Raw genomic sequence first — 15,210 nt, forward strand, 5'->3', positions numbered from 1 at the left:
AGAGCTGCGTCGTCCTTCAATCAGAGTGGGACTCTGCTAGTCCATGTCGATGTGTCCTTGGGCACGACACCTAGCCTGTGGGAATGGAATGGGTATGAATGATTGGATAGTCCTGATGGGCAGGTGGCACCTTGCATGCTAGCCGCTGCCATCAGTGTATGAATGGGTGCAAATGGGCGAAAGATGACATGTAGCGTTAAAGCGCTTCGAGCGGTCGGAAGACTAGAAAAGCGCCATACGAGTACAAAGACAGTACAAGAACTGCTGCCATGTTGTGGGGCTGGCTCTGCATCTGCACCAATCCACACATGACTGCACACCGCTGATGGGTGGGCCTCTGTCACAATGAGCACAAGGAGAGACAGTAATGGCACACAAACACACCGAAATGTTATGTCGTCTCCCAGTATCTTCTTGGTCCAGGCGTGTATATTGGTGTCTAGGGAGGGAGGCTGCGTCCAGTAAACTGGGCTAAGTACAGCTGCTGTGAACACTTTCCTCTTCCTGTCTGTCCTGCACTACGCTGTGGAGCGCACTCGCACTTGGGGCTCATCACACCGAGCTAGATAAAAGCTGCTCAACTCCAGCCGAGAGCTTAATTAAAACAGGGCCGCCACAGCAGAGTGACACCTTTTACAAGATCTTAACGGCTCTCTGCTCACCGTTACTGCCAATCCAATTATAGACCAAAACAATAAAAAAAGACACACAGAAGGAGCTGCAGCAAATAGGCTTCCATAAAGAAAAAAGAGGGGGAAGCTATTAAAGATTATATGAAGATTCGCCCAGTGGACTGCAGAACTTGACTGTAGGGGTTTCATTTTCACCAGAGATGCCGGTGTAAGTGTGCCACACCAGATTGACTTAGCTTGTGTGTGTGTGTGTGTGTGTGTGTGTGTGTGTGTGTGTGTGTGTGTGTGTGTGTGTGTGTGTGTGTGTGTGTGTGTGTGTGTGTTCTGTGCAGTCTCTGAGGGATTCCAGCCCTGCTCTCCCAGCCTGGACACAGTTCAGCAGCATCCTGGGGATTATCTTTCCCTGTGGAAGGTTGCTACCTCAATGTCATTAGGCCACTGCTGCTCACACCAATATGCTGAAGACACACACAGTCAAACAAACAGCATTTTAGACTTTTTTTCCAGATCCAGGTAATTACCTGTTTTCAGACACTCCTCTAGTGCGACAGTGTGTCGGGGGGGGGGGGGGGGGGGGGGGGGGGGATGAACATGTTCACTATAACACTGGACGTTAGAGGGAGAGCTGGTGAGGATGGAAAATAATGAGATTTTAAATTTATTTTTTAGATGATTTTTTTAGGGCTTTTCATTGGCTTTATTAGTGCAGCTGGAGAATGACAGAAAAGTGGGACGAGAGAGAGGGGATGTCACTACCGGGTTGGCCAGAGGTTGCCCCCACAATGACATGTTGAGACATTATTTGAGGTGGTGTAGGAGGTGATTAAGATGACAGGTGGAAGGTTGGTATTTTGTATTCATTTGTACAAAAGGTAAAAAGTGAAGACTTGCATGTCTTTAATTTTCCAAGACCTGTGGGTTCCCCTGGACATAAAACACACTGTATGGGGATATCATTTTGATCTCTAGTACACACCTGTACATTTTCGTTACTGCATCTTGCCCGTTTACGACGCTATTGCTGTGACACTCCACAAGATCGTACATCCTACACAAGACGTAGAGTGAGCAGCTTTTCCAGCTGCTGTCTGTATGTTCAGACGTCCCAAAATATGGTTCACTATTCAACTCTCAATATGCCTACTCAGCCACTATTACACATACTCACAAATCCCCAGCAGCTCGCATACCATATTATCCGTCATGTTTAGATGGCACTGATGCAATAGGAGACTAAGAGAGAAGACATTAACAGGAGACATTTGCTTGTCTGCCTGAGTGCACTTCTTCCTCTCCTCTTCTTCTTCTCACTTTACTTCCTCCCCACTCCTCCTTTACCCGACGCAGGAAGCAGACCCACCTGCTCCATCATGATGCCTCACTACCCCTGTCTGTGCTGTCTCTGTGCTGGAATTGGCAGGAAATCAATCCCACTCTCATCTACAACCCCCCCCCCCCCCCCCTCCCCTTCTTCTCCTCCGTTCACGTCTTACTCCCCCTTCCGGCTGTAAAGTGTCCATTCTGGACCGAGCACAAGCATCAGCACAACATCATGCCTTATCAGAGCAGGCACAAAGACCCATGGGCACATTGTTCGTCAGTATCAGCCAGCTCCAGTTTCGTCGCACTGTCTGCCTCTGCCAAGCCCCGCAAACACATTCATGACCATAAACAAGACAACAGAATGAAAACTGGAGTGGCCACCAAAATCATTTTTGGGGCAAGATGCATCTTTAATTGTTGCGGTTAATTACAGTGCAATGAGAAGGGGGGGGGGGGGGAGATAGAATGGAGGATACAGCACATCGTTATTTATTATGCAAATGTATTCCATTTTGGAGACAATTAAGTGATTAGAAAGCTGTCGCTCTCTGCTCTCTTTCTTCTCCTTGTCCTTGTCTTTTTCTTTGCTTTTCAGCATATTACTGTAATGAAGCCATTACTTCTTCAAGTGAATTTTAATGAGTTTTTAACTAACATTTTAATGAGCTATACATTACCATAAAGCATGGATTAGGCTAAATTGAATTGTGTGTGTGTGTGCGTGTGTGAGAGAGAATGTGTATGTATGTGTGTGTTGGTATTGTTAAAGGAAAGAGGTTCATTAAGAGTTAATTATATTGTTTCTAAGGAGCGACACCACACGTTTTTTCCTGGATCGGCCAGAAGAATCGCCCACTGAGGCCTCACTGTCATCATTGTGCTGCCCAGGGGCTTGTTAGGCCAAATTAGAGGTGCTGCTTGGAAAAAATGAGCTTTGAACGGGTCTGATGCTTAAATAAGGATGTTTGTTAAGGCTTGTCTCCTCAATCAGAGGTGACGGCACAATATGTGGTATGCGTTTGATGGAATGCACTCCATTCGTTTGCAGTCAGCCCCCTTTATTCAGCACCTTTGTACTCCTCACCACCTCTTCGGTCTGACCTTGATCAGGCACCCTCTCCTCATCCCCTGTTGCGTTGTGTTACGCCTCGCCTCTTTTCTCCCAGCGTTCTCGCCAGAGCACACACGCTCTGTCTCTTTTCTTCCATCCGAGGCTCTATTAAAGATGCACATTTCATATGGTATCGCCGCCGACCATATGATTCTCTTTACCTTCACTCTTTTCCATATTTCCTGCATCTTATCTGTGAAAGTGACAGTGTTATTTACAATCCCTTGGCTCAGGATTTGCAGATAGGGAGAATGGTGGTGGAGATCATATCGGGCTTGGCCGTGGTCTGTGGGGAATGATTAGGTGTGCATGTATATGGCTTCATCTGCAAAAACCTCATCTGCAGTCTGTGCAGAGAAAGCCCTGACAAGCACGTGAAAGCGAGTGGAGGGGGGGCAGGAAGCAACGCGTTGGACAACGCTGTGGGATTTGGGGGGGGGGGGGGGGGGGGGGAATGAACTGAGAAGATGGAAGAAAAAGAAAGACAGAGAGTGACCTCTCATGGTGTTATGAGAGAATAGGACAGACAGAGAGAGATGGTGATGAGTTGTGCTAATGATGAGAGTCTCAGTTCTCAGAGGAGGTGCAGCCTTGGGCAACGCCAGCCAGCCATATTTGTGCAGCTGTTTCTCTGGCCTGACCTGCAACCCCTCAGCGGAGGAATATAGGAGATATGTGTGAACCTGCTGCTTGCCCGCATGCTGAGGGGGTAATTTCTGCATCTGGATGGGGGGGCAAAGGTTAGCTCTGGCCGGTGGGAGGGCAAATGAGCGATTCAGACCCGGAGAAGCTCGCATCCAGACAAATGGGGCACATCTCCTTTCACAGTTTAGTAATATATAGTGTGGCATTATCCTTCTCCTGCCTTCAGCGTCAACAGTAATACAAAACACCAATGACAGCACATAGAGTGGATTTGGTATGTTTTGTCAAGTGACATTTATATTGTCTCTTTTCTCTAAGGGTGGAATTGAAAATGGCGGTATTGTAATAGCACTCTGCCGGATGAAGCGCAAAAAAAGCACTCGAACGAAATGATATTATAGCTCGGAGCAACCTCTCTACAGCTCTCCGAGGTTTTGTGTGTGTGTGTGTGTGCATGGTTTATTTTCTAATCAGAGTGTGGGTAGAAGGTGGTGGGCCTGGGTGCCGGGGTTTGGCCCCGGGCTTCTAGCTGTTGTAATCTCTCTCTGTGTTTCTTAGCCCCTGACCCAGGAGTATATCTGTGAAAGCACGGAGGGTCTTTCACAGCAGTAAATAGGGAGGGAAATGTAATAACAACCACGCAAACATACACAAACATCCACATTTGCAGTATTACAAAAAGATACCAAGCCCTGCAGCTTTTAAGAAACATTTCACAGTTTGTCGGGTTTGTGTATACGTTTTTTGTGTAGTGAATGTCTATCAAAGTGATGTGAATGTCAAAACGGAGGACATCAGTCTGTGGTGTTGTGGCGTGAGCGCAACCTTTGTGAACCAAAGCTAGGTACGCTCCTGTAGGTGAATGCATTTGTCAGCACTTATCTCAGTATGCAGGCTGGACGCTTCAGTCAAGGCTCCCCACTAATCTTGGCGACAAGCGGTGTCACCCTCCAGTGAGTAATATCTTGGGTGGGAGAAAAGGGTGCACTGTACAAAATATCTCTCCTCACCTGTCCTTGCCCTGCCACCTCTATGCTATGATGCCGGGTGTTTGTGCTGTCATGTATCTGCATCGGGAGGAGGTTTTTTTGTGTGTAGAGTCTACCTTAGGTCAGAAAACACACACACACACACACACACACACACACACACACACACAGGCGGACCTCCCTAATGGTTGCTGGCATCGGCCCCCCTGCCAATGTAGGACAACCTGGTTTACAAAGTAACTGTGTGGGTGTCTCCCTTTGTGTTTCTATTTTGGCAAAGACCTCCACTCTCAACCCCGTGGCTGTTTCACGGTTGCACATTGCAAGCTGACTCCCTTCCCCATAAGTTCAAGGTGTTGAAACAGTGCCAGCTGAAAGAGCTGCAAATTCACCATGCTTTGCCCCCTGCCTGATGCTCCTTCATTCATTCAGCCCACTCCTCTGATATTTGGGAAATAAATAAAGTACGAGAGGCAAAGGCAGATTAATATTATTCAGATATGGGTTCTTTTTAGCCCGCAGCCGGATTGACAGATGTAGCAATTGCCAACAGAGGGGTGTAAATGTAGAAATATATACATATTAATAAGCAAGTAAGCAAGACGGCAGAGTTTGGGGCCCGCTGAAACTCCATGGGAGGTGAGATGTTTTCAGTGGAAGAAGAGCTGAGTGTTTCAGGGGGATAGAAAGGCAATTACCTTACGTCTGTCGGATGATTCGGGTCTGAATGCCTACAGGGGCCTCAGAGTTGGAGCCGGAGTTCACTTTCTGACAGCAAATGCGCCAGACCCACTTAATGATACACACATATCAGATGCACCGCACAGAGATTAACAGAGAAAACAGCCATGTTGTGATTTTAATACAAAAGCATTCAATTCGCCTTATGATCCCGGACAAAGGGTAGTTCAGCCCACAGAGGTGCCTGCAGGCAACTACAGATACATGCTCATACTATAATGAAGCAAGGGGGAATGAATATTTGATTTGTGTGTCTGTGTGTGTGTGTGTGTGTGTGTGTGTGTGTGTGTGTGTGTGTGTTTACTTTAACCGTAGGAGGTTGCCCTTGATGACCTTGTGTTTAGGATTAGATAGTGTACTAAAGTGTATTTGGGTTGGCCCCTCCCATCATTTACTTAGTAAATATATCTGTTCAGAGTGTTGTCTTGGTATTAGCAAGCCCCGAACCAACACACAGGGCATAATCCCTTCACCAGTGGTGTGTCATCTGTTTGCTTGCTTGTAGCTGTTTGCAACCCAGTGTTTAATCCCATCCTCAACAAGTGTGTGTGTGTGTGTGTGTGTGTGTGTGTGTGTGTGTGTGTGTGTGTGTTGTGTGTGTGTGTGTGTGTGTGTGTGTGTGTATTGAATTTTATTTGCTAGATAGTGTGGCTAGCTCCCTTTTTTTTCTGTTTGCACATTTTGTGTATTTATTTAGATTGCCGGGTAGGGATGCATTTACTGTGACGTACCGTGCAGTTTCAGATCAGATTAGACTGCATGGCACACACGCCTTAATGATGCACCTAACGTGTTTTTCTTTTGTCACTGTTCCGTTTCAAAGGAAATTGATTCTGACAAAATCCCATGGGTGCTATCAGCAATGAATGGAAAGGAGCAATTAAATCCAACTCCATCTTGGAAACAACGGGCTGTGTATGGTCCAAACCTGACGATGATTTGAAACTGCAGGACTCCTGTCTTTAATGCAAATACAGAGCCCACTGGTGGTGCCTGTTATGGCCAGGTCCGCCACGCTGGATCTGGCTAATTACCGTAGCTCTTATAGGACAGCCCTGCATTAGAGAGAGAAAACCTCTGCCTCGTCTGTATTCTCCCCTATTACCCCTGTGTAAAGGTTTCATTTGAATTCATGTCACACAAAAGTCCCACTCTGTACCCCAGTGCATCCCCTGGATAATTGGGTTGAAAGCATCCTCTCCTCCTCCGCCCTGCTTCCCCTTGGTCTAAATAAATAAATAAGAAGACAATGGCTGTGCGGCTTTCTGTAGAGAGGGTAAGGCGATTGAATGAAAGGATGAGAGAAGCCTGGAGCGCAGGGACCAGTTATCCGCTCTTATAATCCTGGCCCTCCCCACCATTGTCCCCAGTGCTACGTGGAATTTACATAAGGACCTGTGGCGCTGCCCTTAATTTAGCCCTCTTCAAGCATCTTCAAACACCCCCCCCCCCCCCCAATAAGCTCAGTCCTTTTATCCTTCAGAGGAATCATGTGTCCCTCGCTGGCGCATGGGTGGACGCTGCTGAAGCTGAAATTCCTAAAGTGCTACTCCACAGATTAGATTTATTGTAGATCAAATGGAGAGAGATCTGTTTGAGTACACACAGCAGGAGAGCGCCAGAGCGACCCCCAGTTTGTCCCTTTTTACTACATTAGGTATTATGTTGTTTACTCATTGGTATGGAAGTTGTATACTGGTAGTTTAGTGTGTTTGTGTGTGACAGCAGCTCTCCTTGTTTGATAAAGAGCTGGTGTTGTGTGTTTTGCTGGAACACTATGCTGAGTGAAAGGCTATCTCTGTGATGAAAAGGTCTACCTGAGGGGGTGTTGGATACACAGTTGTTCATCGGACCACCCTCTGTCTTTTTTTTGTTGTGCATTAGCACATATCTGATTTGTGTGTCAGTGCGCGTGTGTGCGTGTGTGTGTGTGTGTGTGTGTACAGGCTAGCAAAGTGAAGCAGTGTTGCACCCCTGTGAGCTCTCACATGTGAGTGACACCAGGCTTCAGGGCATTCTGTTTCTGTTTGTTCTGCTACCTCCACAGGGACCTCCATTAGCTCCAATTAGCTTTCACTTGTGCTTGCCTTGTCAGATGAAGCTGCGCATCCCATTTAAATGACCACAATGAAAGCAGCATACATTCACGCTGTGTTGTGCACACAACTTAATACATATGAAGACAGTTTAAAAATGGTGCACTTTAACATTTCAGCATTTAAATTCAGTCTCATGCTACACAACCGCACTCCTCCTGAACCATTTCTTTTTTTTTCTCCTCAGTGCTGCGAGATGACTTCAGACAGAACCCGACAGACGTGGTGGTGGCAGCAGGCGAGCCAGCCATCCTTGAGTGTGTTCCTCCCAGAGGCCATCCTGAACCCACCATCTACTGGAAGAAAGACAAAGTGCGAATTGACGACAAGGATGACAGGATCACCGTGAGTACTTTTACCATCTGTTTTAATACCTGGACTCAATTTGTTATTTTACTCTTAGTCCCCGGGCACTTAAGGTTTTGGTGTGTTGGAGGCCAGTAACGGATCATTCCTTTGTTGTTTCAGTGCATAGGGGAGAGAATAATGGGAGTCAATTTGAAGACAGTGGAAAAAAAAGTAAATGTTTTATATGTCTGTATTTACTTTTTTCCCAATAGATTCGAGGAGGGAAGCTAATGATCTCCAACACAAGAAAGAGCGATGCTGCCATGTACATCTGTGTGGGTACCAACATGGTCGGAGAGAGGGACAGCGAGACGGCACAAGTCACAGTGTTTGGTGAGCTTTCTCCGGAACCTTTTGTTTCTCCTCAATGATGTGATTTTCATATGTGTCCCTGTATATTCTCAGTTACTGTATAGTTCATAATGTCCATAGAATGATTGTAGAAGAGATCACAGATGATCACAAGGGTAATGATCAGAATGACTGCTGTAAACAGATTTTTACGAGTGAAAACAAAGTGAGATGACAAATGCATGCACTTTATATTCACACACTGACATAAACCCACGGTATTACATTAAACCGTTATCTATTTCGATCCTCTGTGCCCGTCCTGCAGAGCGACCAACCTTCCTCCGGAGGCCCATCAATCAGGTTGTCCTGGAGGAGGAGACGGTGGAGTTCCGCTGCCAAGTACAAGGAGACCCTCAGCCAAACGTACGCTGGAGGAAAGATGACATTGATGTTCCTCGTGGGAGGTATGTACATCTACAAGAATATTCTCAAGGAAATGCATTATTTTAAGAGAGAAATGTTTCTTAAAACTGTGTGTGTGTGTAGCACTGATGTGACAGGCTGCACTTAATTCAAAGGAGCTGTGGAGGCACTGATGTCAGTCTGACTGACAAACTACTAATAAGTCACACTGCCAGCTCTCACCTGGCCTGGCTGCCAGGGGGCATTAAATAGCTCTATGAGGCGGCACACAACGCACGTTACACATTGAGGATAAAATGACTCCGCCCTTGGGTGCCCCAGAAGACAGCTCCCACAGCCATGACAGGGGAAGACCGTGTCTCGTGTCAAGGCAGGGGTCTGCACGAAGACAAACAGATACTGAGCTAAACAATTAAAACTGAGTGACAGCTAAGTGGGCAGGTAGGCTGAAAGGTAGACATCTAGAGGAGCAGAGAAAATAATGGCACATTGAAAAGCAGAGAGAGACAGCTAGAATGACAGGAGATACAAAGAGCTGACGTGGCCCTCAAGTGTATGTGTACAGGTGCAGCTGTTCAGGTGAAATCTTGGCACAGACGCCTGAGACACCGAGAAGATCATCACTCCCTCCGTTACACATTCAACCCCATTCAGTCTCTATACCCTCGCTGACAGGACACATGCACTCACAGTTGCAAAAAAACAGAAACTGATGAAAGAAAGAGGAGTACAAGTCTGTAATTTGTAGCAGTTGCCAGCTACAGTCTATCTCACTTCCTGTAAAAAGCCACTGATGATACACTGTAGTGATACTGTTCTTTCCGGGGTCCCGTGCGTTGGCCTGTTGCTTCACCGTGAGTCACCGGACTCAAAGTCAATAGCGGTGTCGTTGTCAGGAGCGGACTTCAAAGAGACCAGCCTTCTGTCCCCAGCCAACGGGCCAGTCACGCACTGCTTGGATCACCTCATAAAACATACACTCAGTGGACCTGACATCACTCAAGGCTCGCTGCAGAGCTGAGCGTGGGCGGGTTGTTTGTGTCTGATAAGGATTTGGTTCACTGGGCAGTTCAACACGAGCGCCGTGCCAAGGCAAACACATAGAAGTATTTCACTCATGTCTCTGAGAGGGAGTTGGCTCTGGAAGCGAGCTCATTTTGTACACTAATTAACAGATCTGTAACGGAGTAGGATGAGTGTCATGTGCCTAACTGTCGCTTCCCTTTGAAGTTTGTCCTTATTTGGATACGGAAAAAGAACTGAAAGCGGGAAAAAGCAACGCTGACGAAATTAATAAGCGATAAATATCAAAATGTTTCTAATTACAATGTGAGGTCTTTTGTTTTACCCGCTACGTTTAATTCTCCAGTTTTGCTTTGATGCAGAAAGCAAGCATGAAGACTGCGATATTCTAATTCTGACATTTTCTGTTGCCTTTGTGGCTTGCCAAAAAGAAAACTCATATTAAGTTAAGTGACGAACTGTTCCCGCTTTCTCCACTGCTTATCCTCAATTAATAAACATCAAACAGGGCTTCTCTCTGACTGACAGAGGAATTGTTTCAAATCCCACGCAAGAATAGTTTCCAGTTTGATAACTGGCAAGTGCTCGGGAGAAGACGAAATAAAACAGCTACTGTAGCACACGGCCATTGTGCCATTACACTGTGGGCGTCTGTAGCTGTATCAGCAGCGGTCTTCGCCGTAGGGATAAAAGACGACTAAAGATCAAGCTCTCCGATGTGCAAAGGGAAGAGCGGGTCTCTGTTTGCGTTTCATCCGAAAAGGTCACACTGTCCTTATTATTATGGTAAGCTGTAAAAAGAGACACTTAGTTAGACCGCTCCCTCTTAACCATCGAACTGTTTTAACTTGTCTTTGCTGGTCTTCGCTGGTCCCTTTACACAGGTTGTGTACTAGGAAGGGAAATGGAGCCTCAGCTGAGTAAACAGGTCTTTATTATGCTCAGTGGCTCCAGCAGCCTCCAAGGCAAACACATGCACACACTGGCACATAGACATAAAGCACACCAGGATGGCACTGGCTTCAGTCTCGGGGGGATAGAGGCCGCAAAAGAATAGTTTCAATTGGAGGACAAAGACAATAATGCTGTTATTTTTTCCTCTGTGTGGGTGTTTTACTGTGTTTGTAAAAACTAGATTAAAATCACATAACAAGCTTATCTACTCTAGGGCACTAGTCAACACGCTTTTGTACTGCAGTGTAATAAAAGGTTCAATTAAATAGTTTTCTGTGTCTGTTATAATGCAAAATTCCGAGAAATGTCCCTGTGAAAGTCTGCCACATGTCAGAGTAAACAGCTAGAAGTGTCAAGCAACAACAGGTGTATTATTACTACAGGCGCATTCATTATGAATGGGAATTTAGACATTTGAATCAACTCTTGACCTTAATCAAAGTGAGAAAATATTTAAGTTATGTTGTTTACGTGAGTTGCTTAAAGCACTGTGTCATTCATGTTTCTGTTTGCACGCTTAATTGTAGCACAACCCAATTAATGAGTGCTTAACCTTGAATTTGAATTACATTGTTATTAATAAAAGTGTTATGAAAGGGCTCTTTCTGAATTCCCATTAGACATTTCCATTAAGACGGAGGTAGAGAGGAGTCTGCGAGGTGATGGTGTTAAATACATGAAGTCCACTACACATATAATTAGATATAGGAAGGCAGACTAGCCAAAACAGAATAATTACCTGTAGCTGAAATTAGATCAGCCCATTTGTTGAGATTGCGGTATCGTACTCTCATAATGGCTTTTCTTATTTCCCCCTCATTATCTGGGCCCAATTGGACTATATTTTGCCATCAGATCTGAATACAAATTCTTCTTTTTCCATTGTCATACAGAATTTAAACTGTGTGCCGAGCTAATGGATCTCTACAATACAAGGTGTCTCTGAGGAGGGGACTTAAATTATGAGAGGACCAATAACTAAAAACAATAGTTAATTGGGGATTTCAGTTCCACCTTGGTAGAACTAACAAAAAAGCACACATGCACTGGGGGAAGGTTTAAAATCACCCAACCTCCCCTGGAGAAATGAATTTGGGTTGATTGGGGCACACAGTTTTTACCGATATACATACGATTAGATGCAGATGGTAGAGTAGTGTGTCTTCCCAGGGGGAAATCTTTGGCATGTGTCGTCAAGCAGCTGGATTGTAGCATGTGTCTGAAAACACTATGAGAACTCTGATAGAGCTGTAACTCATCTAGTGCACGGACTACAATGCCCGTGCATGATGTGGCTACATTTACATCACCTGTGTTATGCGTAAATAGGCCAATTTCTTATTTGTAAGATTGTCAAAACATCAGTATCACATTAATAGTCCGTCAAGCTTTTTTGCCGAATCTTGGGGAGAGCACACCAGCTCTGCTACCACATCAGAGAGCCTGGAGAGGAGCACTAGAGAGCTCTCTGTCTCCAAATAGAAGAGTTTCTGACATAGTCTATGAATCCCAGTGAAAAGACTCGGGCACTGTGTGTTATCTCCCACTGGTTACCGGCTCAGTGTGTAGCCCACATCTTTCCCCGCCCTTTGGTTTCCCTCTCCCTCCTCATTTGCTCGGGACCCCTGTACCCTCTCCTGCGCCTTATCAGAGCCCCTTTGGTCTTACAGTCCATCTGTATTCAGACCCCCCTGTCCCCATTGACCTCCACAGCGCAGCCCCTGCAACATTCAGCAGAAAGGCCTTTCTTTCTGACTCAATCCCTTTGTGGTGTGTGTGTGAGTGTGAGGGTGTGGGTTTGTGTACGATAGAGGTGTGTGTGGGTCATTCTATTAGAAAGAGCTGTTAAAGCTAGTGTGACAGGAGCGCCTGTGTTATGCTGACCATCCAGTTTCAGTGATTTCTCACCTCCGCTGCTCAGCAGAATGAAAAGACGGCAGGCTATGGTTCCTGTCTCCATTACTTCCCCTGATATATAAGTGGATACATCTGGTATTTATGAGAGCGCGGGCGTTAGGGGGCTGTGGCGAGTGGAATGGCAGTAGGATGATCGGCGGTATATCTTATCTTTATGCTGTGTTGCCACGGATTGTGTCAACAACAAAGTAATGTTGTAATAATTGTAATTTAATATTTATAATAGAGAAGGAAGAAATGTTGGTTTTGCATTAATTAGGAAGATGCACAGCCGATCATTCATTATGTATCAGTGCTTTTCATCTTCGTGGAACGGCAGAAAAAACACGTCTCCACTGCTAAGAAAGTACAAATGACTACTTCAGCTCATACATCTGACTTTCTCAGTGCTTTTAGTGCTTGTGCATCCTTTGTTCTTCAAAAGGAGAGAGAGAGTGAGAGTGGCTTCCAGGCATCGGCCAGTGAGCTGCACTTTTTCTGTTTCTTTGTCTACCTGCAACATTTTCTGGTACAACCAATGTGTCTGCTCCAAACCACTTTGACAACTGCACTGCTGCAAATTTCTTCTGTGGCGCTGGAGAGAAGTCACAGTTTTTAAAGGCAAATTTAGGATCAATTTGCATCCCACAATCCCCCTCGCCTAACCACAAGGGAGATCTGATCTTTGATTAATGTAGGATAAAGTGATGAATGTTAGTCAGACTGATTGGAAGGCCCTGACCCTGCTAAGATGTGAGAGATGCCAAAAAGGAGTGGAGCTCTAGCTAATGGCCTTACAGAAGAAAGATGAGAAGCGATAGCGGTTAATTGATTCCCTCTCATGGGTGACAAGGCCTGGACAGGTAGACTCCAGCTCTTTTGATCAGGATGTGGTAAAGTAGCAGTAAGATAGCGTGAAAGTGGATCAGACTGTCAGAATGAAATGGAGCAGAGAAGGGGACTTTGTGTCAGACCAGCCAGGCCACAGACTTGGCTGGAATGGGTCCCCTGCTGTATCTTGAGTCTGACTCATGTGCTCCGAGTTGGCACACAACCCTTCTGCCTACCGCTGGCACCATTCACATACACACAGAGGCGAGGCAGATAAGATCCCCTCAAGTTGAGTCATTTTGCGGCTAACTGTACGCGCGCATTCAGTCGTCCACACAACCAAGAGATACGATTCTCTCAATGTGGGTGAATTGGCACAAGTCGGAAGGTGGAACACGGGTGAGTGTGTTCCTGACGGGCGCTTTCAAGGCAAATCCTCTAAAGACGATCTGAAGGGATCTTTGAGATGTAATGCTTTTAAAGTTTGTCCAATAAAGTTGTCATCTCCGCACAGCCTTCTCCAAGCAGCAAACACATCACGCTGACAACCCAGAAGAAATTCTGCTTTGTCTTGGCATTTGCTTACATTCCCATCACTCCTCATCTCCCTGCACGAGTGAATGACTCTGCACATGTGTGGATTTGTGTTGGGTGATTGTATACTTTGTTCTTTGTGAGTGTGTGTGTGTGTGTGTGTGTGTGTGTGTGTGTGTGTGTGTGTGTGTGTGTACAGCGAGCCTTTTTTTTCTAGTTGAAAAGGAGGGAGAGTGAACTTGGCTCTCCTATCCTTTCCACGGCCCTTGTACATGTGCAATTACATTCCTCTTCTAATAGAGAACAGAGCTCTACCCCAATTCAGTCTCAATAAAGAGCTACTGTTCCCTTTCTGTGTGTACTGACATGTGTGTGTGGCCACAACTACCTCTTATCCCTGAGTATTCCCACTCATCTTGTCATCTCGGCTGATTCCATATAGGAAGTTGATTACAGATTGATTGGGCTCATGTTTCCCCACTAATAAGTCATGGGCCGGCCTGAGGTTCTGTTTTGAGAGATTGATGGAGACGGGACCAAGAACAATAAGCATGTTGTCCAGTTTGAGCGCATATGTGGGCCATCCGGGCAAGGGCTCGGCCGTGCAGATGTGAGGCTGTCGGAGGAACCTGTATGAACAGGTGAACCGTTTGTGTTTCTATGTTTTGTCACGAGATCTGTAGCTCTCGAGCATGTTCTCTCCTCTGGGTTGTTGTATTGATTTGTGATGACCCATTCAGCGACTTTGAAGTAAGTTTGCTGCTAGTGAGCTAGCATTTGCTCCTCTAGCTTTGTTCCATATAGTAAAACAAATGTAGCTCAAGAGCTCTGTACTCTGACAAGCTAGCATCCTTTTTAGCCGTGGTGGTAGCATGGTTCTTTGGGTGGCAATGTCACTTAGTCATTCAGTCAGTCCACACTTTTCATCTACTGTAAACATCAGGACAAAAATGTGTCCAAAATGTATCCAATAATTTGCTTTATGACTAAATACCTCCAAAACTGATACTTCCCATCAGCCTCAACTGTACTTTAAGCATTTGCTAATTAGCTAATGTTAACATGCTAACACGCTAAACTAACACGGTGAACATAGCAAACCCCCTACCCCCTTAACATCCACATGTTAGTGTTGACATTGTGAGCCTGCTGTTGTTTGTTGGCACAGAGCTGGTTAGGTTTGGTTATTTGAGAGTGCTGGGAATAAAATGAGCCTGTTCACTTGCTGTCATCATGGTCTGTTAGTGAGTCATGGTGTTTTCACTAAGCCCTAACTTGTCCCTGCCACTCTTTTGCATATTTCTACCTCCTCCTTTCAAGTCAGTAGTTCATGTTGAGCTACCCATTCGAACCCGGAGGCAGGGTAAGGG

General features: G+C 45.7%; 1 protein-coding gene across 1 annotated transcript in view; it reads left to right on the top strand.

The window, feature by feature from the left end:
* The window catches only part of robo2 (roundabout, axon guidance receptor, homolog 2), a gene marked incomplete at its 5' end in the record, with an annotated part of 149,480 nt that overhangs the window by 87,937 nt on the left and 46,333 nt on the right, over positions 1-15,210 (top strand). The window contains 3 exons of the mRNA XM_079166603.1: positions 7,725-7,882; positions 8,098-8,218; positions 8,505-8,643. Coding sequence (XP_079022729.1) covers positions 7,725-7,882; positions 8,098-8,218; positions 8,505-8,643 — 418 coding nt within the window. The remainder of the gene's footprint in view (positions 1-7,724; positions 7,883-8,097; positions 8,219-8,504; positions 8,644-15,210) is intronic.

The sequence above is a fragment of the Pholis gunnellus genome, assembly GCF_910591455.1.
Source record: "Pholis gunnellus genome assembly, chromosome: 9".
Taxonomy (NCBI): Eukaryota; Metazoa; Chordata; class Actinopteri; order Perciformes; family Pholidae; genus Pholis; species Pholis gunnellus.